Below are 22,980 nucleotides of genomic sequence, written 5' to 3'. Positions count from 1 at the left end.
ACTGATCGTTTCCTTGATTGTCGATATGGGTTTTTCACCCGGCCCACGAGGGCGCGGTTTTCCTGTATAGTAAGTTGTTGAAGGTCCGGCAAGCCCGAGGGCACAGCGGTGTAGGAATAATAATATTACCGCCTCCTTGTACTACCGCATCGCTCACTCTGAAGTTAAGTCTTGGTTTCGGTGCTGCTGGCGTCGTCTGAGAGTCTGCGACTCGGAATCAGAGCCTAGCCGAGGATATGCCATGCTGCGGCTCAGTCCACATGTGCACACATTGCTGCAGATTGGTTCCGCAACAAATTCTCGGCTTCGGGGCGCTTTCCCTGAGCAACGTTGATGGTGCCGCACTGGCCAAGAAGTAAGTGGTCACACAAAAATGACCTTACGCTGCCAGACTTGTTCTAATCCGGCGTCAGGTCCATGAGGTCACCGTCCAAGTCCGGTCCTTCTCCCTCGACATTCATCAAGAAGTACTCATCATCATCGCCAACTTGGTCGTCCACCACATCCTCCATCACAATGTCTTCGTCGGCGACTTCCCACATATCGAGCATGTTGGCGTCTTCACCGCCCGACAAGTCCACATCCATGAGATCGACGTCGACATCGACGAGCGGGGGAGGCGGAGCAGGCGCTTGAACGTCAACCGTGTCTACGTCCATCCGGCGGATTAGTGGCCCCACGCTGAAGGGCAACCATCATGAGTATGGTGGCACCTGGAGAGCAAAAAGTGATGGAACCCTTCATGGATTTAAGAGATTTAAGCTAGTTCCGCGAAGGGGTGCCGTTCGTGGTGTGCAAAAACTCTCTGATTTTGTGCTGGGGAGCGGAGACAGCTTTATAAAGAGAACCTGGGGGTGGGCTCCCTTTGAGTGGTTCGAGAGAGGTTGTTGCTGATCAAGGTGCGTAAGTTTCATGCATATACATAGGTACATGTATCTGCATCGCGCTGATGTCTGCGGTCACGTATATATACGGTGGCTGCTCGGCTGCCCTAACCTAAGCCAGCACAATGACAATCCCAGCGGGGATATGGATCTTGCGGCAGGTATGCATGATGCCAGGGGGAAGTTATGACTGTCATCCACCCACCAGCGAGATCCTTTTCTGGACATCTCACTATGAATACAGGGGAGGAGTATGACCCAAGGAGCCACTGATTGATTCCTGTGCTGAGTGATTGGTATACTGGCGGTTGATATCTCTCACGCAACCTACGTACATCATTCATTCATGTCATCAACCTTACGTCAGGATTCACCGTGGACGGCCTTGTGGTTAGTTGCGGAGACTCGTGTTCTTCCTCTTAGGATTCAATCTGTTCCATCAACTGCCCTTATGGTGGTTGGATTCGATGGTGTCTGGGTTTTGAGTCGTCCAATTGATTGGCTGTTTTCCAGTCCGGTTCTAGCACGCAAGATGTATTAGCTCACAATGGAAGAACGTTGGGTCACCGTTGAGTCCTGACAAATCAGTTAAGGTACCTTGTCAGTCGAGTCTCTTAAGGTAACCTTGATTCCATGAGTGAGCGACGGATAGACGAGGAGTACATTGATAACTCATGATTCACAGGGCTTCCAGAAGTACAACTAATAGGAATTCAACCGGCGAACTATACAATGGCATAGTCCCTGGGCTGTCATCCGCAGCGTGCTTAGCAAGAACAGGCTGGACAGCGTTGAACAATTTCAGCCAGGAAATACAGCTCCAGTCGTGCGTGGATGCTCCATCCAAGGGTTGCCATGCGCAGGCCAGCCTGGTAACATCCGAGTGACTGATGGGTTATACCTGGAGTTTCATAGAGGACGTGAACCTGCCAGGCGTGCTCTGAAAGTGTTTGCAAGTATGCGCTTGTAGACCACCTAAGCCGGGTCTCGGCCGGGTTCGCCAACGTTGAGAAACAGGAGTGGGGAACAGAAGGTTCAATGATAGAACATCTCGTCTCTGGCCAGGGGTTCAACATCAATGCTCTCAACATCCCGCGATGCCAGGCAAGGGGCTGATACCATCGCCCGCGACATGTAGCAGAGACGGAGTGGTATTGTAGACATGTTCTAGTGGCTCGGATAGGAAACCGTAGGATTGTAAAAGGAAGAAGTTCTGCTGCTCTGACATGTGTGAGCGCGGGGTCTGTGGCTGCGTGAAACGCGACATGAGGGACGGAGCCACTGCGGCCCGCAGGATCGGCGCCGGCGCTTGCGGGTTCGCGGCGCAATGACCTGCCTCTCGGACGGCGAGCATGTTCAGATATTTCGGCGGGTTCCGAGAGACTCGATTTCAAAAATAGGTCTCCGGTCTCATGGTTGGCGCGATGTGTCATTTTTTTCGGGTTGATCTGTATGTAGACACCTGGGCCCGATCCGAGGGCTGGTGTAGCAGGCGCACTGCAGGCTTGTCTCCGATCTTGTGCTCGATTTCTGAGACACGGCGTTTGCGACGAAGGAGCTGTTCTGCCTCAACGTGACGCCGTCTGTCTGGCTCCATGCTCATGTCAGCGGCACTGCATCCCATCGCCGGGCACGGATTTCGCTGGTTGCGCCTGCCTGCGGAAACGGCACCAGCCCGGAGACGACGGGGAGGCTGACCGTCCATTTTTAGCGATGCGTGTGGGAGCACGGAAGTGACCAGCAAATAGGATGCCTCATCGTGGCCTAAGGGGGTGTTGCATCCCGAGTCCGCGAGTGGATGTGCAAGTCCGTAGGACCCTGATCGCCAGGACCCCGAATTCAACGCTCAAGTCTGCATTCCTATACGGAACAATCGGATGAGACGAGATGCTGACCTGGTAGGCAAAAAGCGGTTGAGGAGGCTGTGGGCAGCCGCTGGTCACCATTTTTTTTCACTGCATTCGACAGGCGGTTCAGGGCTTGTCCCGCCGGCCGCTGCACCGCCACACCCTGATCCATCGACCAGAGGGCTGACAAACTCTGAGAAGTCACAACTGTGCTCGTGTGCACCTCGACGACTCGAATCCTATGGGATGGGATATCGTCCTAAAGTCTACCTAGAGATGTGCAGCTCGTGTGGGATTCTGTCTCTACTTGTACATGCCTCCATCTGTTGTCGTCAGTGTCATGGAGCCTGGCGTCGGGAAGTCGAACCGGGGTTCGGCAGAAAGGAGGGCTTGGACGGCCGTGGCGGTCGGCAACAGTCTGCTGCTTTCGGAATGGACATCGAGTCAACATCAGCTGCTGGAGACGTGGCATGCCGGCACGCCTTATCGGCCACGCCACCCTGATGCACTGGAGAAATGGCAGGTGATGGAAGTTCGGAAGTGCCCTGTTTGTTGCAATGCAACGTCGGGGTCCCGAGGCCTGCCCTGACACCCCACAGTGCAGAGCGGGGTGAAACATGGCTCCCCGCCCAGCGCACTCGGCAGGGCTGCCTGTCACATTGAAAGGAGCCGTTGAATGCAAGAGGGGGATGCTTTGAGACTGAGGCTGTGAGGTAACGAGAGGCACTGGACCAATTCTGACCACGTTCCCGTGACAAAAACACAAGAATATATGCGAGCGACCATCGAACGAGAAAATCGGGTTGACTGCCCGAGTTTCACCGTCACCGGAGCAGCAGTCTGGTGGGAACCCGTCAAGTTAGAAGTCGGCCCAAAAGTGGGACTGCATTTGACCCGTGGGGGGTGGGTGGGCTGCAGCTGATTGCCAGTGACCCGTCCTCCGCCTCACTCTTGCCTCGATGCATTGATCCCATTCCCGTCTTCGCGTTGCACTCACCCGACTTAATGTCGCCATGTCGGGCCTGAGACCGTTCCAACAAGTCTGCATTTTGCGAAATGGCGAACCTGTGGAGTCGCTGCTGCTCACCTGTCATCACCCGCCACCGATGGACTGGGGAGTCCCGGCCTGGACCTGATTCGGCGTCGAGGCGAAAACAGTGCCAATTTGAAGGCCGTCAACGGGCGGTTTCAAAGCACCAATGTTTCGGAATGCTTTTTGCATTCGCCACAATAGTTCTACTACGAGATTCACCAATCTGGATGCTGCACTTTGGGGGAAGCGCCGGGTCTGTTGCCATGGCGTGCTCTCGTGCTCTGATGAGCGGCCGGTTGAGGATGGTCGTCTGCCTGCGGACCCAGCATCCAATGTCGTCCGCGTCTTGCCCCCGGCCGTGATGCGGGTGCAGATGCGCCTATCCGAATCGGTTCAGCCAGGCGAGGCTGGATGGCTGGCTTACATGCGCCATGGGGCTAATCTTCGAGGTCTTTATATACCAGGCTGCGCCCTCTGTAACCACACCACCGCACATCTCACTCTTCAACCTGTCGATGGGCGTTGCTCTCTGACACGACCTGTCCGTGTTTTCTGTACTGTGAGTGCCGTTGATCAGTCCCTGCATCTCGTCGCATGTCCCCATCAGGAACAGGGGCGGCCGATCGTTTCTAGAACTACATCTATCCGCCACCGCTCCTCAGGCCGAGGCCGGCCTCCCGCCGTGTCCCTGACGGGCTACCGCCTGACCCCTATCTTTGTCGCCCGTCTTTGTCAGCCTGTCAGGAAGACCCTGGGGACAGTTTTGCTTACATTGCCCCCAACAGATAGATATATTCCACCAATTTACCTGGGCCATCTGCTTCGACTTTTGTCTTCCCTCCGCTCACCGTTGATACCCTGTAACATTACACTCGTTCCCCCCTGGTCGTCCGGAGCCGCTCACTGGGCCTTTCACCGCCCTTTCCTTCGGGACCACCACCGCTCGTTTAGCACCGAGAGTACTGTCTTCTGCCCATCATGCACGGCTATTCGTCTTCCTCGGATTCCGAGGATGACTACTACAACTACCGCAAGCACAAGGGTGCCGCTCCTGCCACGACCAATGCGAACGATGCGAACAAGAAAAAGAAAAAGCGGAAATTCCCGCCGCAGCAGACCATAAACCGCATCTGGAAGCGCTTCAGCAAAAAGCGGTTCGACAAGGCGCTTGCCGTCCTTCCCTTCGACCCGGTCTTGCCACCCATCATCTCAGACCGATCCAACGAGTTGCTGAGAGCCGGCTATGAGCGCGCTGCCGAAGAATGTCGCCGCAAAGTTCGCAAGATCATACAGGAGTGCCGGAGGGTGAACATGCGATATCGAGACCCTGGCTGGGATATTGTAAGTTCTCTCCGTACCGATATACGCCCACCGCACGCCAGACGTGCTGACACGCGCAGGATTGGGACCTTAAGATGGAGAAAGGCCATTGTCTCAACAGCCTCGGCCGCAACAAGTTCGATCTGAGCATGTCGACCATGATGAACCCTAGCGCCATCGTGCCCAAAGCGGTGAAGCGAATCCACGAGATCTACGAGAAGCCAACCTTTATGGCCAACGTCAGCGGCTCCGACGTCAAGCAAGGCAGTCTCGGCGACTGTTGGCTGATGGCCAGTCTGTCTGGGTTGGCCAATGTTGAAGACGGCATTCAGCGGATCTGCGTCGAGTATGACACTAAGATCGGCATCTACGGCTTTGTGTTCTACCGAGGTGAGCCGAGTTTGACCCTCACTACCCGCCCGGACTAGTTACTAACGGATTGGCAGACGGCGAGTGGATCTACTCCATCATCGACGACAAGCTCTACCTCAAGTCCCCGTGCTGGGACTCGCCGAGCATGCAGCGCGACCTGCTGCAGCAAATTGACCGCGAAGACGTCGAGCGCGTGTACCGCAAGACATACCAGACCGGCTCTAAGGCGCTGTTCTTTGCCCAAAACAAGGATCAGAACGAAACTTGGGTGCCGCTCATCGAGAAGGCCTACGCCAAGGCTCACGGCGACTATGCGTCGCTGGCCGGCGGCTGGATCGGTGAAGGCCTGGAAGATCTCTCTGGAGGTGTCACCACTGAGCTCTTGGCCTCAGATATCCTCGACCTGGACGGATTTTGGGAAAACGAGCTTAGCAAGGTCAACCAAGAGTTCCTGTTTGGCTGCAGCACCGGCCTCCTTGACGGCGGCTACGGTGACCGCGACGGCATTGAGGAGGGCCATGCCTACGTCGTCATGGAGGCACGGACGCTCAAGAACGGCACTCGTCTTGTCAAGCTTAGGAATCCTTGGGGCAAGACCAAGAAGGGCATTTGGGAAGGTGCGTGGTCCGACGGCTCCAAGGAGTGGACGACCGAAGTGCAAGAAGAGCTAGGCCACCAATTCGGCAGCGACAGCGTCTTTTGGATCTCGTACGAGGACCTTCTGCGCAAGTACCAGCACTTTGACCGCACGCGCCTGTTCCGCGACCCCGACTGGCGCTGCTGCCAGAGGTGGATTGGCGTCGACGTGCCGTGGAAGCCGCAGTACCACGAAAAGTTTCACATCAAACTGACGCGCGAAGGCCCGCTGGTCATCGTGCTGAGCCAGCTCGACAACAGGTACTTCAAGGGTCTGCACGGCCAGTACTCGTTCCGCCTGCAGTTCCGCATCCACGAGCAGGACCGTCCTGATCCGGAAGATTACATCGTCCGCAGCCACGGCAACTACCTCATGGACCGATCCGTGTCAATTGAGCTGCCGTCCATGCTCCCTGGTACCTACAGTGTCTACATCAGCGTCTCGGGTGAGCGCAACCCCGATGTGCCCAGTATAGAGGAGGTTGTCAAGCGCGAGTGCAAGAAGCGCGTCGAGAACGAGAAGCTCGCGCAGGTTGGCTACGCCTACGATCTCGCTCACAGCAAGGCTGCTGCGCATCTCCAGGCGGTCAGAAAGGCGCGCAAGAGGGCCGACCAGAAGAAGGCCAGCGAAGCTCGCCAGAAGGAGCGCCACCGGTTGTGGGAGAAGCGTCACCTCAACCGCCAGATCACCAAGAAACAGGGCCGCAAGAACAACCAGAAGCTTGAGGCTAAGCAGGCTGCCCGCGAGGAGAAGAGGCGCCAGGCCGAGGAGCTGAAACCTAAGGATGAGGGTGTTCAGACCGAGGATCTTCCCAAGGAAGAGAAGAAGGAGGATCAGCCCGAGGTCAAGGAAGAGGCCAAGGACGCCAAGTCGTTCGAGCCGTCACTCAAGGCCGAGGATATCAAGGACGGGAACAGCAAAGCCGAAAATAAGGAGGCCGGCGAGGTTGACGGCGAACAGCCCAAGGCGGACCTCGAGGCCAAGAAGGAGGAGTCTCAAGAGCCCGACAGGAACGAGGATGACTCGTCTGCCGACGCCACGCCAATTCCGACTCCTGATGAGACCCCTGCGGACACACCTACAATGGAGAAGGCCGCACCGCACATGGTCCAGATTGACAGTCAGGAGGCAGAAGACGAGAAAGAGGAGCCAAAGGATGCTTCCGCAAAAGATGCAAGGGCGAAATCGGACGACAAGTCTGACAAGCCCGAAGATAAGGCCCAGTCATCCGGCAGCCCAGCCGGCCAGGATAAGGAGAAGGTGCCTGTACCACCCGCCGACGAGTCCAAGATATCCGGTGGTCCTCCGTCGCCGCCTCTACCCAAGCCCTCACCAAAGCCGGCGCCTCCACCAGCAAAAAAGGCGCCCAACATGTACGTCACGTCGGACGGCGAATCCAGCGCGTCGCCGATTGAGGACTGGGAGGAGCTCTACAGCAGCGACGACATGTCGCGCAAGCCGCGCATGGCGGCGCCCCCCCCCGCCAACAACACCGCGGTGAGCAAGTACCGCGACGAGACCGAGGACGAGAACGAGCCTGATCCGTGGAACGCCATCTGCGTGGTTGGGCTGCGCGTCTACTCCAAGGATGAGGACCTCGAGCTGCGCGTCGTCATGGAGGGCGGTGAGCTCGAGGAGGGCGGCATGGGTGAGAAGGGAGGGGTGGATCTCGACAACGCGCAGGCTAATGCCGGGGGTGCGCGGACGACGCGGGTTGAGAAGAAGGAGGAAGAGCAGGATGGGGAGGCGTATGAGGGGGACAGCGAGGTGGAGAAGAAGAAGTCGAAGAAGGGGGGGAAGAAGAAGAAGGAGGGCGGCGAGAAGAGTGATACCGAGACGGATAAAGAGACGGAGAAAGAGAAGGGAAAGGCGGATGATGGCCTGGCGCCGTACCCCGTCATCGTCCAGAAGGGCAAGGGTGACGAGGAGTATGAGACGGCTGTTGAGTCCATGCTGGACTAGGTCCATGACTGGGCCGTGATGAGATTTGGCGACGCAGCGGGATACCCTTACATATACTGCATCTAGAATGCTTGCGCGAGACGTAGAGAGATGGGAGCGTTGGTTGGAGTTTGGATACATTGCAATTTCTTGGTCTGTTTCTCCGCTTATTTGGAAGTGTATACGAGGTATTCCGCTCGGTCAGTCGGATACGTATAGGAGTTGATGGGGTCGGATTGGCATCAGGATAATATTATCAGATACGCAAATCCTCAGTCGAATTGAATGAGTGTGTCATGACATCTTCGTGCTTGATATCGATTCGCATCGTAGCTAACTGACCGGCAAATCCAAGAAACAATTTGACCAGCCTGATGGTATCATCCCTTCCGGGGGCCCAGACAGATCGAAAACACTCTATGAAAGGAAAACCTGGCAAAACACCGTGTAGACGCCGACTTAGTCCCTTGATATCCCCAAACCCATTCCACCCCCACACTCATACACGTCCATGCCCGCCCCTTAGTTAGTCTTCTTCCCAATCCCAGCGCCGTTGACGCCGATGGGCTTACGTCCTTGCTGCTGCGGCTGCTGGACGAAGCGCACGTATGCGTACCCCGCGGCGGCGACGAGGGCGATGACGACGGCGTTGGCTGTAAAAGTTTCATATCAGTTACCTTGTTTCTTATTCCTCTATCTGGTGGGATATGAACGCCCAAAGTCAAGAAAAGAAGGAACCACTTACCGGCAACGAACCTGCCCATCCCGCCAACCAGGTCAAACACGCCCTTGACGAGGTCGCCGATCATGGAAATGAAGCCGGCAAACAAACCGAGGACGCCGGTGATGAAGGAATGCACGATGCTGTAGGCGGCGCCGAAGATGGACGAGAGCAGCTCGCCGATGGATGCGACGAGGTCGGTGACGGCGTTGGTGACGGCCATTTTGTCTTTGATCTTGTTTTCAATGGTTGAAGTTCGGTTTGTGGAGTTGTTGGGTGTTATGTATGGTATGAGACCATGGGGCTAATGGGTTGTGTGTGGCCGAGGTGATGGCGTGTGTTTGTTGGCTTTATAAGGCGGGCTTGTTGGTCTAAGTCGGCGCCGTTGACGAACTTGATGTGGGTGGTGGCATGACGTCAACCCTCCCGCGTCAACAATGAATTGGGGGTGCCGATCGACAATGGTTGTTGCGAGCGCACGCGACTTGGCCCAAAGAGATGCTGGGTTTGAGACGAACATGATTTTGGTGCAACCACGAACCCTTGGCGGGATTTGATGACGTCGAGGCTTGATTGGGGACCACAGCGACCTCTCAACACACGTGGTAAGCAGATCACCCTTGTATGGAACTGAGATCGGTATCAAATATGCAAAGGGGTATCTCCATTACAATTACGACTAGCAGATAGCGACAAGTCTGCGGAATTTAGCTCTCATCACCTGAACGGTCCACCTCCTTCCCCTTGCCCTTGGGAGATGCGTGAGCTGGCGCTGGATCCTGGGGCTGCGCACTGGCCTGTGCATCATCAGACAGCGCCGACACGGCTGCGGATGCACGGTTCAAGTCGGGGGATTCCGTCGGCTCGGGAGGCGTGATTGCCCGGGCGAGCTCTGTCCCCAAGGCCGGCAGTTGCGGCGCCTGGGCTGGCGCCTCCTCTTGCTTCTCCTGGATGACTGGCAGCGCAGCCGGCGGCACACCCGACGACCGCGCCCCATTCTGGGTAACTGTCGAGTCCTGCGCCGACTCGGCTGGCTGTGACGCTCCTTCCGCGTCCTGGCCCTCCTCGTCCGCCTTGGCGACACCCTGGCCACGCCGCAGGCGGACGCATACGAGGATGCCGGCAACCGCGGCGACCAGGATCACAACACCGAAAGAAACTCCGACGCCAATTGCGACCTGCTGCCAGTGCTGGAGTCCTGTGGTGCTATTCCTTCCGTATCCCCAGCCAGGTCCCGAGCCTGAGCCCGAGCCTGACCCCGATCCCGATCCCGATCCCGAGCCGGAGCCAGAATCGTCATCGCCGTCCGAAGAGCCGCAATACGAGCTGGTGCAAAACAAAGATGCAGAGGGGATAGCGGCGCCGTAGCTCTTAAAGGCGACGATGGTCGGCGACGGGGCTTCCGCGCCGGACGGGAACTTGACGGGCGCCACGGCGATCTCCTGGTTGGCCACGTCGAAGACGAGGTAGCTGCGGCGCAGGAGCGAGCTGCCCAAGTTGTAGTAGGAGGAGGAGGAGGATGAGTAGCTGCTCGACGAGCTGGACGAGTAGTACTTTTGGATGCCAAAGAGACAGACGTTGGTCGCGTTCAACAGCCAATAACGCCCCTGGGCGCCGATGGATTGCATGGTGGGCGGCAGGATGAGGTCGGCGGTCTCGACGGCCAGCTTGGGCCCGCCACTGCCGCCAAGCTCAAAGACAAACTTTGTGTTGTTGGTCTTGGCGGCGTCGCACGGCAACGTGTAGATGTCCATGGTCCGGTTGTATGTGGCGCCCACCATGACCGCGAGCTGATCAACCAGGATCTCGGGCAGGTACGAGAACACCTCGGCCGGGCCAAAGGTGACGTCGAAAGGGAAGTCGTTGGAGCGGATGGCCGGCATGGCATCGCCTGAGTCGGTGGTGCCGTTGATGCCCGACACTGTGGCACTAAAGGTGTACATGTACTGGTATCGGTTGGAGGTGTCGAGGCGTACCAGATCGCCGGTGTACCGAGAAGAGTCGACAGCGCCGAACAACAGATTGCCGGACGAGCCCTCGGGGTTGTCGAGCCAGATGCTGTACGCCGGACTCGCAATCTTTGCTGACGAGACCATGCGGTCCAAGACGTTGGAGAACTCGCCCTCGTAGCTCGAGTAGTAACTCGAGCTCCTGTTGTTGCCGAGCCCGAGAACGCCGATCCAGCGGTTGGCCGAGCTGACGAGACCCATGGGGTAGTCGTCGAGCTCGATATTGCCAACGACGAGCTTGTCGGTCATGTTCAGACCCGACACATAGGTGCCGTCCACATAGGCGTACCTGAAGTCGCGGTACCTGCTGTTCGCGGGCAGGTAGGTGGAAGAGAGCGACTTGTTGAAGCTGCCCCAATGGCACTCCGCGGGGACAGAGACATCTGAGTACACCTCGAATTCGTCATCTGAGTAGTATGTTCGTTGATACCACTGGGGCGAGCAGTACGGCGTGTTGGCGTCGGGCACCCATGTGGCACCGGTTGAGGGCGAAATCAGGAGCGACAGCTTTTGCGCCGGCGTGCCGACCGAGACGTCGACGACGTAGGCATATTCGGCCGATTTGAGGCCTGTCTGTTCCGAGGCGCGCGCTGAGAGCTGGGAACTGTCGTGCTGCTTGGAAAAGGGGAGCAGCACGTGCTGGGCGGCTGCGGTTGTGGCGCCGAGAAGGCAGACGGCGAGCGTGGACAAGCGCGTGTGGCGCGCCATTATTGCCGGTAAGCGAGCGCTGGAAGAAAGCGAGTGTCGGAGAGGGTAGGAAGAAAGAATGGACGTCGATTCTACCTCGACATGGCGGTGGCCTGGAATTTACAGAGTGAGCGAAGGAAACCGAATGACAAAGAGGACGGGAAGGATACAAGCTAAGAGTCACTGTCATTTTTTAACGTTACGGATAGTTTCCCCCTGCTGCCTGGTCGTTGGGTCGAATTCCGTGCATCCCCGGCGAGGCAGCGCTGATGATTGGCGTAGATGCGGGCTAGCCTGGCGAGGGAAATTGGGGACCCAGGCATAAGATCCAACAGGGCTTGGCGCAGGGTCTAAGATGAACGGACCACAGACAACGGCAACGAAGAAATGGCAAAAGAAGAACGAATCAGACGGCTTCGGCGACGGAGAAACCAGTTAACAGCGATTTGCCAACTCGAGGCCAGAAAAGCCGTCAGTCATGAGTTTGTTGCCGCAGTGGTTTCGAAACCGGTGTGGTGCCTGCTCAGCACTTCTGGACCTGGAACGTAATCAATGCCGGGAACTTGTGCTCGACATGCTAACCGCGCCCGTCCAGAACTCCGCCCACAGTCGAGTCGCCGTCTGGGCTTCAGCAAAAGCGTCAGTGTGCCAGCCTGAGCGTGGATTGCAGCCTGCAGCTAACCTTAGAAGCTTATCGGCGGTTTCGAGGTCCAGCGTCATAAGCACTCATGGTTTCCAGGTTTGGACAAGTAAGAACGCATTGAGAGGCGGAACTCAGATGAATATGGTTTCGGTGTTGTCAAACCCCGCCTGGCCATTACAGGAGGTGGGCCCCACTGAACACCGGTCTAGTCGGACTGAACCCCTCCTGTAGATACCCGGGATCGTACCTGACGTCGTGCCTTGCTCCCGCCGGCAGCAACCGATTTCACAACTCGGAGTCTCGAGCAATTCACGATGCAGTCCGGCATCTCAGGTTTGTATCTCATTCAGTAACTTCGGATGGAAGATTTACTGACTCGATGGTTCTTTGTTCGCTGCAGTTTCGCAGGAGCTCGTCTCGCAGTTCAACGACCTCCTCGCGTCGGACACGCACTTTGCACTGCTCGCGACCATCTCGTCCGAACAGCTGCGCCCGCTGCAGCTGCTGACACCATCGTCACGGAGCTCGTTCGCATCGAATGTCGAGTCCCTGCTGCAGCCGCACATCAAGCCCAATGAGGCGCTCTACATCATCCTCCGCCGCTACTCGTCCGGCCCGGCCCTGGTGGCCGTGACGTACGTACCCGATACTGCGCCAGTGCGCCAGAAGATGCTGTTTGCCTCAACACGCCTGACGCTTGTACGCGAGCTGGGGAGCGAGCACTTCCGCGATACCTGGTTCGCGACCACTCCCGACGAGCTCACCCCGGCCGGCTTCGAGAAGCACGATGCGCACAGTGCACTAGAGGCCCCGCTCACCGAGGAGGAGAGGAGCTTGGGTGATGTGCGGCGCGCCGAGCAGGAGGCCGGCATAGGCACGGCCACGCGCGAGATCCACTTGAGCAAAAACATGGCCACGGCCATTGCTGATGAAGCGCTCGACGCGCTAAAGGCACTGGGTGCAGGAGAGAGGTCGCTAGTCATGCTGGTGCGTGGTTGGCTCTGCTTCGCGTTTCGTACCTTGCAGCTGACGATTGTTTGCCAGAAAATCAACCCACAATCCGAGTCCGTCGAGCTGGTTCCTGACGCGTCGGCCCCCGGCTCGATCCCTGATCTGGTGCGGGCCATCTCCCCCACCGAGCCCCGCTTCACCTTTTACAGGTTCACCCACACGCACAACGGCATCGAGACCAGCCCTCTTCTGTTCTTTTACACGTGCCCCACCAGCTTCAGCACCAAGGCCATTAAGTTCCGCATGATGTACCCCCTGATGAAGCGCTCGGTCCTGGCTGTCGCCGAAAAGGAGGCGGGCTTGCAACCTGAGAAGAAGTTCGAGGTTGAGGATGCCAGCGAGATCACCGAGCAGGGCGTCATTGATGAGTTGCATCCCAGAGTCGAGGTGAAGACGGGCTTCAGCCGCCCAAAGCGACCGGGCCGATGACCAAATGCAGGGATGCATCTGACGTCGGTTACGCGTGTTGCAGCTGCAGCGGCAAGTACAGCATACATACGTCTTGAGATATCAACAATGACTTTTGAAGTGCGAGGTTCCTGTTTACTGGGACGCGATGATGCGGCATGGTGCCCTATTTAAGGGTCGTCCAGCGCCCTATGTTCTCCTGTCCTCCATCTTGTCTGTGGTCTCACGATCGTGCGCTGCACACTGCTGCTCCAGATGGTGTCCCTCGCTCGCTTTCCCTTTGCTGCTTCTGTCTCTGGACCCGACATAGACAGAGCAATTTAATTATCTAACACGCCGATGACTGGTCTTCCTTTGCCCGGGCATCGTCGCCGTCCCCCATGGCTCCCATAGACGGGGTTGCGTACGGCCTCCTTTTCCAAGACCCGGGCCATGACTCCCTATTCGTCCGCCGTCTCAGCTCCGGCCAATCGTGCGCCACCCAGCTGGTGCACAGCTACACCACCGACGGCCTCCTCGTGCGCAAGACCCTCCGCCACTCGGACCGCGCTGTCGGGGGTACCGACCGCGCTGTCCAAGAGTTCGACCGCGACATTCGCATGGCCCGGCTCGTTCTCGACTGCGCGGCCGCCGTCGGCCACCCTCTCCGCGTCCCCCGGCTCCTCTCGGCGTCCTCCACCCCTGGCGGTGGCATTGTCTCGCACTGGGACTTCTGCAACGGCGGCACGCTCCGGGCATTCCTTGACCGCTGCGCCCAGGGCCCCGCCGTGCTCCCCCCGGGTCTCGCGCTGCACCTGGTGCTGCAGATCCTCGAGACGCTCGACTTCATGTACACGGGCATGAAGTCGTCCGGCCTGGTCTACCACCGGGACCTGCACTCGCGCAACATCATGTTGCACTTTCCGTCCGGGAGCCCCATCCCGGACGTGTACCTCATTGACTTCGGCCGCGCAGTCCAGGTCAGGTCAGGCACCGGCCCGGAGGACGATCCCTTCACCTGGTGGGACATCGGCTGCGTCCTGGGGATCATCCGCCAGGACCTAGCCGCCCTGACCCGCCCCCGAACCCACCGCAGCACGGGGCACATGGCCCGCCACTTCAACAAGAAGCGGCCATCCGACAGCAAGCACGACAAACACCCGCTCCGCGCTGCCTACCACATGCTCGACGACCTGCACCACGCCTTCGCCAACAACATCGAAGCCGCCATCAAGGATCAGGGCCGCCGGCGCAGAGAAGCGAAAAAGTCGCGCCTGCCGATCCCGCCGGAACCGGTCGCGATGCCGCCACCGCCCTCGCTGAAGCCCGTCCTGTCCTTCCTCCGCCGCGCCGTCAAGAAACACTTTCCGCGCCACCCCGGTGCGCCCGACGCCGCATTCAACGATGAGTTTCGCGAGTTGGTGCTCATCCCCGCGCGTGAGAGGGCCGAGGCCGTGAATGGGATGCTGCCCCGGCTGTGCCACGGTGTGGGGAATCTGCTGCGGACGCCGGAGAATGATGAGGTCAAGGGGCCGTGGGATGTAGCTGAGATAGATGGGTCGGATCCGGGGTTTGCCATCGTGAATGTGCTGCCTGGTCTGGTTGGGGCGTACAGCAGGTTGAGTACCCTGGATGTCCATGTTGAAGATGAAGATTCGGATGAGGATTCTGAGGAGGAGAATCAGATCTGGTGAGCGGGATGTGTCAGCGGATGATTTCTGGGAGTTGGATGAACCGTCCAAAGAGATGTTGTGGTGTTGGCAGCATTCTGGACCCTGGAGGCATGACGCTCAGGGGTACCTTGGATTGTTTCGGAGACACCGGGTTGTCGGCTGGGCCTTCGTGGGCTCGGAACATGCATAAATGGTTTCGAGTGGGGTTTGAGTTGAGAAACGGGCCGGATTCATGTCTCGCATTGGATGGCGTTTGAATCTTCGGACATGGTAATGAGTGAGGGGTTCGGATCTGACAAATGAATGCTTTCATGCAGGAGGGCTGAAGACGGGGTAGACTGTGCATGTAATTGGCGTTTAGGGGTGTTTGAACAGCATGATACCCTGGGATAGCGATTTGGATGGGCTTGCGCCTGGCTAAGGTATGGTTTCAACAAAAGAGACGGCTTCAACTGCCGTTGTTTCTCCCCTCGTTGCGACAAATTCAAACCCAACTCCCACGAATCGATTAGCGGCCCACGCTGGCATTGTGCTCCTCCAGCATCTTCAGCGCCGTCACCCGCTTGTCGGCCAGCATGTACAGCCTCTCGGCTGTAACCTTGCCTCCAGCGCGCGCGTTGAGTAGCTGCGCGCTCTTGAGCAGGTTTTTAATCTCGCGGCCGTTCAAGGGCAGTTCCGCGAGCCGGTCCAGTTCCTCGGCCGAGACGTTAAACTTGTCCGGACCGAAATGCTCGAAGAAGTTGTGCCAGACCTGCTTGCGCGCGGGGGCGCCCAGATCGTAATACGGGAGGAAGAGGTCGACGCGCGACTGGAAAGCGTGGTCGATGCGCGAGAAGCGATTGGTTGTCAGGAAGAGAATGCCCTGGTAGTACTCGAGCTTGGTGAGGAAGACTGGATGCGTCAGCACAATCTCATTTTGAAATGCAGCCGAAAGACCAACTGGAAACTAGCTCATTCCTGTTCAGACTGTCGTCGAGCCTCTCGCCGAGGAAGACGTCTGCCTCGTCGAGCAGCAGCATGGCATTCCACAGCCGGCAGAGCTCCAGGGCGTGCGTGAGGGCGGGCTCGACCACTTGAGGGCTGGTTCCGAGCATTCCGGCGCTCATCAAATACAAAGGAACGCGTGCTTTCTCGGCCACTGTGCTTGTCAGCGTCAATGACTCGGACAGAACTCAGGGGTGTCTTACCTGCTTCGGCCGTGTACGTCTTGCCGACGCCTGGCGGTCCAAACATGAGGATGATGATGCCCCGTCCTATGGCCTGTAAGTATGTGCTGCTTCCCCCGTTCAGCGTAGCTGCTCACCCTTCTCAGGGACAAAGTCATCAATGGCATTCTCAGCCCTGGCCTTGCTCTCGACAAACTCCCAGGCCAGCTCCTTCTCGCCGCCGGGGAGCACCAGGTTGTCAAAGGCCTTGTCGTTCCACACAATGTCGTCCAGCTTGTCGATGAGGAAGCGGCCTGTTGCGTGTTAGCGAGATACGCGCCCGTATTAGCCCGGGAAATACTCACCCCACTGCTTCCGCTTGAGTTCGAAGCCAATAATCCACGGAGTGGTGAGAAGGCAGTGCTCATCAGACAGTTCTGTCAGGTCTTCGTCCCGTCCGCTGGGCTTGGCGTGGCCACCAATCTCCAACTGTTCCTCCTCTTCTTGCTCCTCTTCTTGCTCCTCTTCTTGCTCCTCTTCTTGCTCCTCTTCATGCTCCTCCTCCTCTTCATCGTCATCCTTAGTCTCTTCAGTCTCGGTAGAAGATCCCCTTTCACTGCTCGTCAGAGCCCGCAGGTCTGGCTTGACAATGTTGTTGCTTCGGTAGTATGCGTAAGTGTCAATGATGACCCGGCCCGTCACCTATGACCAGTCAGTGACCCTGCATGTGCCTACCTCCTAATCAGAAACACGACTTACAGGCTGCTCCCCCCACTTGTCGCCCATCTTAACCATGACGCCGTTGTAGTTGAGAAAGTGGTACCCCCTGAGCTGCTGGAACCGGCGGCCGCGCGCCATCATGGCCTTCCTGATCTCGTCGGGACTGTCCGTGAACGACAGTGGGTAGACGGGCAGCGACGCGACGCGCGTGAAGCCGGAGTACCGGTGAATCATGACCTCCTTCCGCTCCAAGCCGCACTTCTTGCCGTTCCAGTCCACGTACTCAACCGTGATGTACCAGCACTGCGGGCGGTCGCCGGGGTCGGCCTTGCGGTACTTGACCACGCGGCAAACGGTCTCGACGCCCCAGAACTTGGTCAGGACCGTCTCTCCGGGCGGGAAGATCTGCCAGAGCATGCTGTATCGGACCTTGCCCGTCTCCCGCGTCGCGGCCAGGTCCTCGACCGACGGAGCGAGAATAGGCTGCAGGAACTGGACGAGCTGGTCGACGGCCTTCTTCTTTTCAGGCTCGCCTTCCGAGTGATGAAGCTCCTGGTGCAGAGTCTGAAGGCGCTCCCAGCGGTGGACAAGGGCCTTGTAGGGAGGCTCAAAGGCCCAGCCCTCCAGGTCGGGGTCCAAGTCCTGGTAATCGGACAGGGCGTCGGACAGAAAGGCTCTCATGTGCGGGCAGTTGATGGCAAATGAGACGGTTTCCCAGCCCTTCTCCTGGCTGTGAACGTGGCGCTGGACGATGGGCATGCTGCTGACCTCGGTTTCAAGGGCATCCTGCTCCTCCTGGTTGGCGGCATACTTGGACCAGCGAGTCGGACAGGAGCCGTAGTCGCAGTCATGTCGGTACAGCTTTTGGAGGGGCGGTTCATTTGCGGCTGGCTCGTTGCTTGCGTTTTCAGCGAGTGCCGGCGATGGTGTCTCCTTGTTGGATTCGAGTTCCTTGTTCTCGACAACCACATCGGCGACTGCAGGCTCAACATCTTTAACCGACAAAATCACCTCGATGTCCGAGTCCGGCGGGGTCGCTGTCACGATCGACATGGTGCCAACGTCAAGAAGGGTTTGAGAGGAGATCAAGTTGAGATGTTGAGAAATGCTGTGGAATTGTGCTGCATGACCAGCGATGCGTCTTACGCTCCTCTTATAGTCAACTCATGCTCAAATATAATCCATCCTCCTCCTTCAGTTGTGGGGGTCCTCAGCCTCCGCGAGGAACTGTTGGGCCCAGAATTCAGCGGCCGCAGTAAGACGTCAGATATGCATGGCTCTTGAACCTGGCAAATCATGGCGAGTGAAGTGCTGCTGCTGCCTGAGCCTGCCTAGAGCCCCTGAACAAGAACGGTAACAGCCAGGCGAGTACATACCATGAACCTAGAAGTCTGAAGTCCTATCCTGCCTTGCATGGACCCTGAGCGTAAATCCTGCATTTACAGCCTTCTTGAACTGCCGCAGGTTATCCGAATTGGGAATTTGTAGAATGCCAATAGAAATCAAAGAATGGTTCTGACCTGTCAGCTAGGCGGCCTCTTGCAGTAGTTGCCAGGCAACACACTCATGGATCCACCTCTCCTAACCTTGATGACAGGCAGAAACAGCCCCTTTTGCAAGCACCTTGTCTGAGTGTGATAGTTGTTCACGGTAAAATCTAGTCAAGGAGTAAAAAGCAAAACAGGAGTGGAGCATAAAGCCTTCCTAGAGGGTCGGTAACAAAGGTGAAAGGAACTGGACTTGATTCCGTCGTCCAGCAGGAGAGCAGGGTTGGGTTGGGGTCGACTGCTCATGGTGATTGCGCCTTCCCAATTGAGAAAAACCCTGAAATATCCCAGAACACAAAAAGAGTTATTGGAAACATCGCTGAAAAAAAATACTAACAAACATCAGCGCGATTGGCTTCTCCTACCGTCGCAGGTGGTCGACAGACCTGAGATATCAAGTGGATATACCAGGTGCCAAGCCATTCCTGCTCGCCTATCTAAGGTTGCAAAACTCTCCCGCCGGGAATTGAACCCGGGTCTCGAGCGATGCTAAAACCCAGTGCTGGGAATTTGACAAGCTCACATACTGACCACTATACTACGGAAGATGTACAGGTGTGGGCACCTGTCGTAGCTGGTACTGCTTAGGAAAATAATTGAACTCTATCTAGTCAAACAAGGTTTGTTTCCGCGCTGAGCCGGCACCTGTGACTCTCCTTCATCCTTCACCCAGTCTTTTGCAACCAATCTCATAGAAAGCTGAGAGGTCAAGATTCGTCACTGCACAAAAGGACTCTGGGCGCATAACAGCGGTTCTGATTGCATTAATGACAATAGACTCAGGGGCCAGGTGCACTACTATCCGGGCCTGCCGGGACCATTTCGATCGTCTTCCAGCTTCTGCTCATGTCTCAATCCCACATTTTCCGAGCCGGTCCATAATCAAACAACTAAACGACGCCAACCAAGTTTCGTCATTGATGCAGTGTGATTTATCAGCTTGTCGCCATCAGCGCAATGTGCTTGAGCTCACTAGTTCCAAAGTCAATCCTGTTTCTCATCCCCAAGAGAGCTGGGGAGAACTCACTTTGACACCTGCTCGCCGACCTTCATCGGCGGGTACTGAGCCTCATCGCCCTCATCGCGGCCCAGGTTGAACTGCTGCGCCCGAACACTCCTCGCCTTCTCAGCCAGCTCGGGGATCGGCGCGAGGTCATAATCCGACGAGAGATGCCAGAAGAAGGTCGACGAGATGCGGATCAGCGGGCGGTCCGGCAGGCGGGTTTTGCGCTCCTTAATCACCTGCACCGTCCGCTCGTTGACGACGACCTCGTGGTACCCAGCCTTGACGAGCCCGCCCGTCAGGTGCTCGAGCTGCTTGCCGGCCTGCACGAGCAGGTAGTTGCCCTGCGGGATCTTGACGGGGATGCGCTTGCCCGTGTTGCGCGCCCAGATGTGCAGGCCCGGGTACCGCGACCGGCCGTGGATGGTGAGGAAGTTGAGGTCCGTGTGGAAGCCCGCCAGGATGGTGTCCTTCTGGCCGTACTTTTGGAGGTCAGAGGCGGTCGGGGCCAGCAGGTGGGGCCTGTGAATGTCAGCGCCGGTTCTCCATGAGATGACAGAGAAACAAAACTATACCCATATCGGCCTGCATCTTTGAATGTGTCTGCCGGGAGGCCAAGGCCAACGGCCGTCATTTGTGTGAGTCCTTCAACACTGCGTCGCAGTCAGCATCTCATCGCTGCGCTCCCGGTTGCAAGACCACTGACGCATTCTTCATTGACGTCCCCCACTGGTTCATCACCGGTCCCCAGCGCTCCTTGATATGAGGTGCCTCGGGCGTGATGTTTGCCGCATTCAAGCCCGGGAACTGCGTCTCGTACGGCGGCTGCTCGACCATGCGCCAGAAGAAGCGGCACTTGGGGTCGGGCGAGTGCGCCGAGATATCGAGGGGACGCTCCGAGGGGGCCAGGCGCTCGATGACGCGCAGGCACGGCTCGTCGACGGCGCACTTTGGTTTCTCGGTGTTCTCGAGCGTGACGCCGATCTGGTATGCCAGCTCGGGCCGCTCGTCCTTCTTGAGCTCCTCCTCGGGTTGCGCAAAGTAGTCCTCGAGCAGGTCCAGGAAGGTGTCATTGTCATGCTCCGACACGCGCGAGTCGTGCAGCACCAGCGCGCCGTACGTGATGAGGGCGCTGGCCGCCTTGGCGCACTCGGCCTGCACCGCCGGCGAGTCGCGCGGCTGCTGGAGGAACACGTCCAGGTCGATGACCGGGAGGTCCATCGAGACTTCGTGCGAGAGCGACATGATGGGCCGTAGGAGAAGCGCCTTGCGAGGTCTCTGAGAGTCTGATGGAAGAGAAGCAGGTCCTGTAGGGTTGAAGACGAAAACGGCCTTCAGATACCGGCACTTGTGAGAGCGGCTATAAATTTTCCTTGGCGATGGAGTCGTGGAAACTGGAACCCCAAAGAGGAAGGTCTCTCAACAGCCCAGAGTCCATATCAAACGGTCGAATGCGCCCCAAGGAGCAGGCCCAGATCGTTGCAGAAACCTCCCTAATGAGCGTGCCTCTAAACCCCGCTATTAGGAGTCGCTTGTCGCCGATGCCCGATTGGCGCCGCTTGGAGGAGCATGCGGAACATGAGCGGACCCCGCCTTTGTGGCAGCCACAAGTGGCGAAGCCCGAGGCAGCCGCGGGTCAAGAGATTTTGTGTACGGATTGATTATTGGGGGTCGGTATTTCAGGTTGCCTGTGAAAGCTGCTGTTAGACCGGCACCAACACCAGGCAGCATGCAAGACAGACCAAAACGGGCAAAAGAGGTTCCTAAGGCGTGTATGGTTCAAAAAGATCCACTGGGCCTCGCGACCCACTGCGCACTGGATAGGCACAGATCTCCCTGTTGGGAGATGGTCACGGTGGTCCTGAATAGGACACCAGGGTCCAGAGTTCGGGAGTGCGCTACTCCGCGGGTCACAGGTCAGCTTGTCACTTTGAAGTGCCTTCGAAAGAGGGCGGTGAAAATGGGAGATTTTCTGGCAAGGAGAGTTCGATGTTGGGAAGCTCACGGTCTCACCCCTAACTCTGCTTACATGTACTCTTCCACCGCGGAAACCTCTCGTAAGCCTAGCTGACCCTAATGCCTGCCACACACGCCATGTATCCGTACCTCATGCCCCTCAAAGATGAATCAACTTCAAAACATGCCTGATCCCTCCCCACGCCTCCTCCGCAGTCGCCAAGATCTTGTCCTCCGGCAGCTTGAACCCGCCTCGGCCTCCCACCTCGGGCCGCAACTCGACTGTGTAGGCGTAGTCTGCACCAAGCACCTCAAACGCATAGTCGGCGCTGTCCCCCGAGGTCGGGTACAGCAAATCACACGCCGTGCCCGCTCGGTACCGGGTGCCGCGCACCTTGGTCATGGCCTCGGCGAGCTCACCAGCCAGCCAACTCGTCGCTGAGAAAGGCGGCAGTTTCTTGTCGCACGAGTGTCCGTATGCTGTGCCCCGCGATGATGCCGGTTAGTGATGGGGTTTTGTGGCTTCCAGGGAGCCGCAGCAGCAGAACCTACGGTACATGACCAGCTGCCCAAAGGCATGCCAGTCGATAAAGAGCCGCAGCCCCTGCCGCTTCTTGATGGCTTTCAGCTCTGTGGCCAGAGCCCTCGTCTCAGGTGCGTCGAGGGGTGTCAGCCCCTTGTAGGTCTGGCGGCAGGGCCTGGATGACGCGGCGCCTGTCTGGTTCCATTGGACGTCCCAGTTGCGATTGAGATCGCGGCCGACGCACGCGGTGCCCTTTTGCGTCTGCCTGTTTTTGCGCCACATGCGGTTCGTGGTTTGGGTGTAGACAAAGCCTGAGTGTATGTCAGTGCTGATGCGTGAACAAATAACGGGGAAATGGCAGATAGATGCTCGCATACCATCAGGGTTTACTACTGGAAATATGTAAAAGTCGAAGCTGTTGAGTGCCTGCTTGATGTCCCTGTTGATGCGGTACCCTTTCAGCAGATTGTACGCGGTGTACTCAGTGACCATGGTGGTGATCCACTCCCGGGCATGAATGGTGCCAAAGAAGACGATGGCAGGCTTTTGACCAGGCCCTGATTTCCCAAAGAGATGAATCCCCTAGATGTCTCGCTTTTCAAACGACTTCCCCGCAGTAAAGACTCTTGCCAAGTGAGCGTGCTTTTTTGCGAGGCTGTGGAGGAAATCAACGTGGGCTTGATAGTCATGGTATTTGTCGAACCAAGTCAATGAAATGAAGGCTGTGACACGTCAGCTTCCTACGCGAGATGCATGAAAGAAAAAGATTGCAGAGACCCTGAAGCGTCAGGTCATCTTACACTTATTCAGGGGCAAGTCAAGGGGTACTGGGGCTGCGGGAGGGCTGAGTGAAGACAGGGATGTCTGGCAGAGGAGGTGGAATACAAAAAAGAGCTTCATGATATACTGCCGCTCTGATTA

The 22,980-nt window shown here is 57.5% G+C and overlaps 10 protein-coding genes and 1 non-coding gene across 11 annotated transcripts; 4 read left to right on the top strand and 7 right to left on the bottom strand.

The window, feature by feature from the left end:
- Positions 1 to 280: 280 nt before the first annotated feature.
- N657DRAFT_637948 (uncharacterized protein) lies at positions 281 to 671 on the top strand (the record flags this gene model as incomplete). Its single annotated transcript, XM_062791551.1, has 2 exons — positions 281 to 355; positions 392 to 671. Coding segments are annotated over 2 exons (355 nt in total), but the record flags the coding sequence as incomplete, so codon positions are not given.
- Positions 672 to 1,440: 769 nt separating this feature from the next.
- N657DRAFT_370363 (uncharacterized protein) lies at positions 1,441 to 2,579 on the bottom strand. Its single transcript, XM_062787037.1, has one exon. The coding sequence runs from the start codon at positions 2,315 to 2,317 to the stop codon at positions 1,652 to 1,654; it is 666 nt and encodes a 221-aa protein (XP_062642368.1). The 5' UTR covers positions 2,318 to 2,579; the 3' UTR covers positions 1,441 to 1,651.
- Positions 2,580 to 4,555: 1,976 nt separating this feature from the next.
- Positions 4,556 to 8,235, top strand: N657DRAFT_370098 (cysteine proteinase). Its single transcript, XM_062787035.1, has 3 exons — positions 4,556 to 5,105; positions 5,165 to 5,474; positions 5,531 to 8,235. The coding sequence occupies exons 1-3, from the start codon at positions 4,743 to 4,745 to the stop codon at positions 8,053 to 8,055; spliced, it is 3,198 nt and encodes a 1,065-aa protein (XP_062642367.1). The 5' UTR covers positions 4,556 to 4,742; the 3' UTR covers positions 8,056 to 8,235.
- A 321-nt stretch (positions 8,236 to 8,556) lies between these two features.
- On the bottom strand, positions 8,557 to 8,978 carry N657DRAFT_583391 (uncharacterized protein; the record flags this gene model as incomplete). The annotated part of the gene is made up of 2 exons (XM_062789672.1): positions 8,557 to 8,687; positions 8,780 to 8,978. 2 exons carry the CDS (start codon positions 8,976 to 8,978, stop codon positions 8,557 to 8,559), a joined length of 330 nt encoding a protein of 109 aa, XP_062642366.1.
- Positions 8,979 to 9,462: 484 nt separating this feature from the next.
- On the bottom strand, positions 9,463 to 11,472 carry N657DRAFT_637946 (acid protease; the record flags this gene model as incomplete). Its single annotated transcript, XM_062791550.1, has 1 exon — positions 9,463 to 11,472. The coding sequence occupies one exon, from the start codon at positions 11,470 to 11,472 to the stop codon at positions 9,463 to 9,465; it is 2,010 nt and encodes a 669-aa protein (XP_062642365.1).
- A 711-nt stretch (positions 11,473 to 12,183) lies between these two features.
- On the top strand, positions 12,184 to 13,714 carry N657DRAFT_370102 (actin depolymerizing protein). The gene is made up of 4 exons (XM_062787036.1): positions 12,184 to 12,277; positions 12,371 to 12,427; positions 12,495 to 13,081; positions 13,139 to 13,714. Exons 2-4 carry the CDS (start codon positions 12,409 to 12,411, stop codon positions 13,532 to 13,534), a joined length of 1,002 nt encoding a protein of 333 aa, XP_062642364.1. The 5' UTR covers positions 12,184 to 12,277; positions 12,371 to 12,408; the 3' UTR covers positions 13,535 to 13,714.
- Positions 13,715 to 13,893: 179 nt separating this feature from the next.
- On the top strand, positions 13,894 to 15,186 carry N657DRAFT_685138 (uncharacterized protein; the record flags this gene model as incomplete). Its single annotated transcript, XM_062796752.1, has 1 exon — positions 13,894 to 15,186. The coding sequence occupies one exon, from the start codon at positions 13,894 to 13,896 to the stop codon at positions 15,184 to 15,186; it is 1,293 nt and encodes a 430-aa protein (XP_062642363.1).
- A 487-nt stretch (positions 15,187 to 15,673) lies between these two features.
- N657DRAFT_583386 (P-loop containing nucleoside triphosphate hydrolase protein) lies at positions 15,674 to 17,789 on the bottom strand (the record flags this gene model as incomplete). The annotated part of the gene is made up of 6 exons (XM_062789671.1): positions 15,674 to 16,056; positions 16,106 to 16,303; positions 16,353 to 16,418; positions 16,469 to 16,624; positions 16,676 to 16,895; positions 17,109 to 17,789. The coding sequence occupies 6 exons, from the start codon at positions 17,787 to 17,789 to the stop codon at positions 15,674 to 15,676; spliced, it is 1,704 nt and encodes a 567-aa protein (XP_062642362.1).
- Positions 17,790 to 19,028: 1,239 nt separating this feature from the next.
- On the bottom strand, positions 19,029 to 19,125 carry N657DRAFT_t164. The gene has a single exon. It is a non-coding gene; the product is annotated as a tRNA-Asp (tRNA).
- Positions 19,126 to 19,245: 120 nt separating this feature from the next.
- On the bottom strand, positions 19,246 to 21,205 carry N657DRAFT_651142 (Clavaminate synthase-like protein). The gene is made up of 4 exons (XM_062794101.1): positions 20,287 to 21,205; positions 20,156 to 20,233; positions 19,605 to 20,102; positions 19,246 to 19,549 (listed from the first exon to the last, which is right to left on the bottom strand). Exons 1-4 carry the CDS (start codon positions 20,823 to 20,825, stop codon positions 19,513 to 19,515), a joined length of 1,152 nt encoding a protein of 383 aa, XP_062642361.1. The 5' UTR covers positions 20,826 to 21,205; the 3' UTR covers positions 19,246 to 19,512.
- A 491-nt stretch (positions 21,206 to 21,696) lies between these two features.
- On the bottom strand, positions 21,697 to 22,959 carry N657DRAFT_659537 (peptidase M14, carboxypeptidase A; the record flags this gene model as incomplete). Its single annotated transcript, XM_062794999.1, has 5 exons — positions 21,697 to 22,016; positions 22,089 to 22,370; positions 22,437 to 22,641; positions 22,684 to 22,781; positions 22,860 to 22,959. 5 exons carry the CDS (start codon positions 22,957 to 22,959, stop codon positions 21,697 to 21,699), a joined length of 1,005 nt encoding a protein of 334 aa, XP_062642360.1.
- Positions 22,960 to 22,980: the final 21 nt, after the last annotated feature.

The sequence above is a fragment of the Parathielavia appendiculata genome (genome assembly GCF_033297405.1).
Source record: "Parathielavia appendiculata strain CBS 731.68 unplaced genomic scaffold N657scaffold_42, whole genome shotgun sequence".
NCBI classification, from domain to species: Eukaryota; Fungi; Ascomycota; class Sordariomycetes; order Sordariales; family Chaetomiaceae; genus Parathielavia; species Parathielavia appendiculata.
The sequence above is the reverse complement of the archived record's forward strand: the minus strand, read 5'-3'. Positions and strand labels throughout refer to the sequence as shown.

Bases quoted from the DNA above. Each gene is read 5' to 3' on its own strand.
- N657DRAFT_370363 (XM_062787037.1), bottom strand. From the start codon at position 2,317: ATGACACATCGCGCCAACCATGAGACCGGAGACCTATTTTTGAAATCG.
- N657DRAFT_370098 (XM_062787035.1), top strand. From the start codon at position 4,743: ATGCACGGCTATTCGTCTTCCTCGGATTCCGAGGATGACTACTACAAC. The intron at 5,106-5,164 runs GTAAGTTCTCTC...TGACACGCGCAG, and splicing joins GAGACCCTGGCTGGGATATT to GATTGGGACCTTAAGATGGA. The intron at 5,475-5,530 runs GTGAGCCGAGTT...ACGGATTGGCAG, and splicing joins CGGCTTTGTGTTCTACCGAG to ACGGCGAGTGGATCTACTCC.
- N657DRAFT_370102 (XM_062787036.1), top strand. The intron at 13,082-13,138 runs GTGCGTGGTTGG...ATTGTTTGCCAG, and splicing joins AGAGGTCGCTAGTCATGCTG to AAAATCAACCCACAATCCGA.
- N657DRAFT_651142 (XM_062794101.1), bottom strand. From the start codon at position 20,825: ATGTCGCTCTCGCACGAAGTCTCGATGGACCTCCCGGTCATCGACCTG. The intron at 20,234-20,286 runs GTCAGTGGTCTT...ACTGCGACGCAG, and splicing joins GGGACGTCAATGAAGAATGC to TGTTGAAGGACTCACACAAA. The intron at 19,550-19,604 runs GTGAGTTCTCCC...CTTTGGAACTAG, and splicing joins GTCGGCGAGCAGGTGTCAAA to TGAGCTCAAGCACATTGCGC.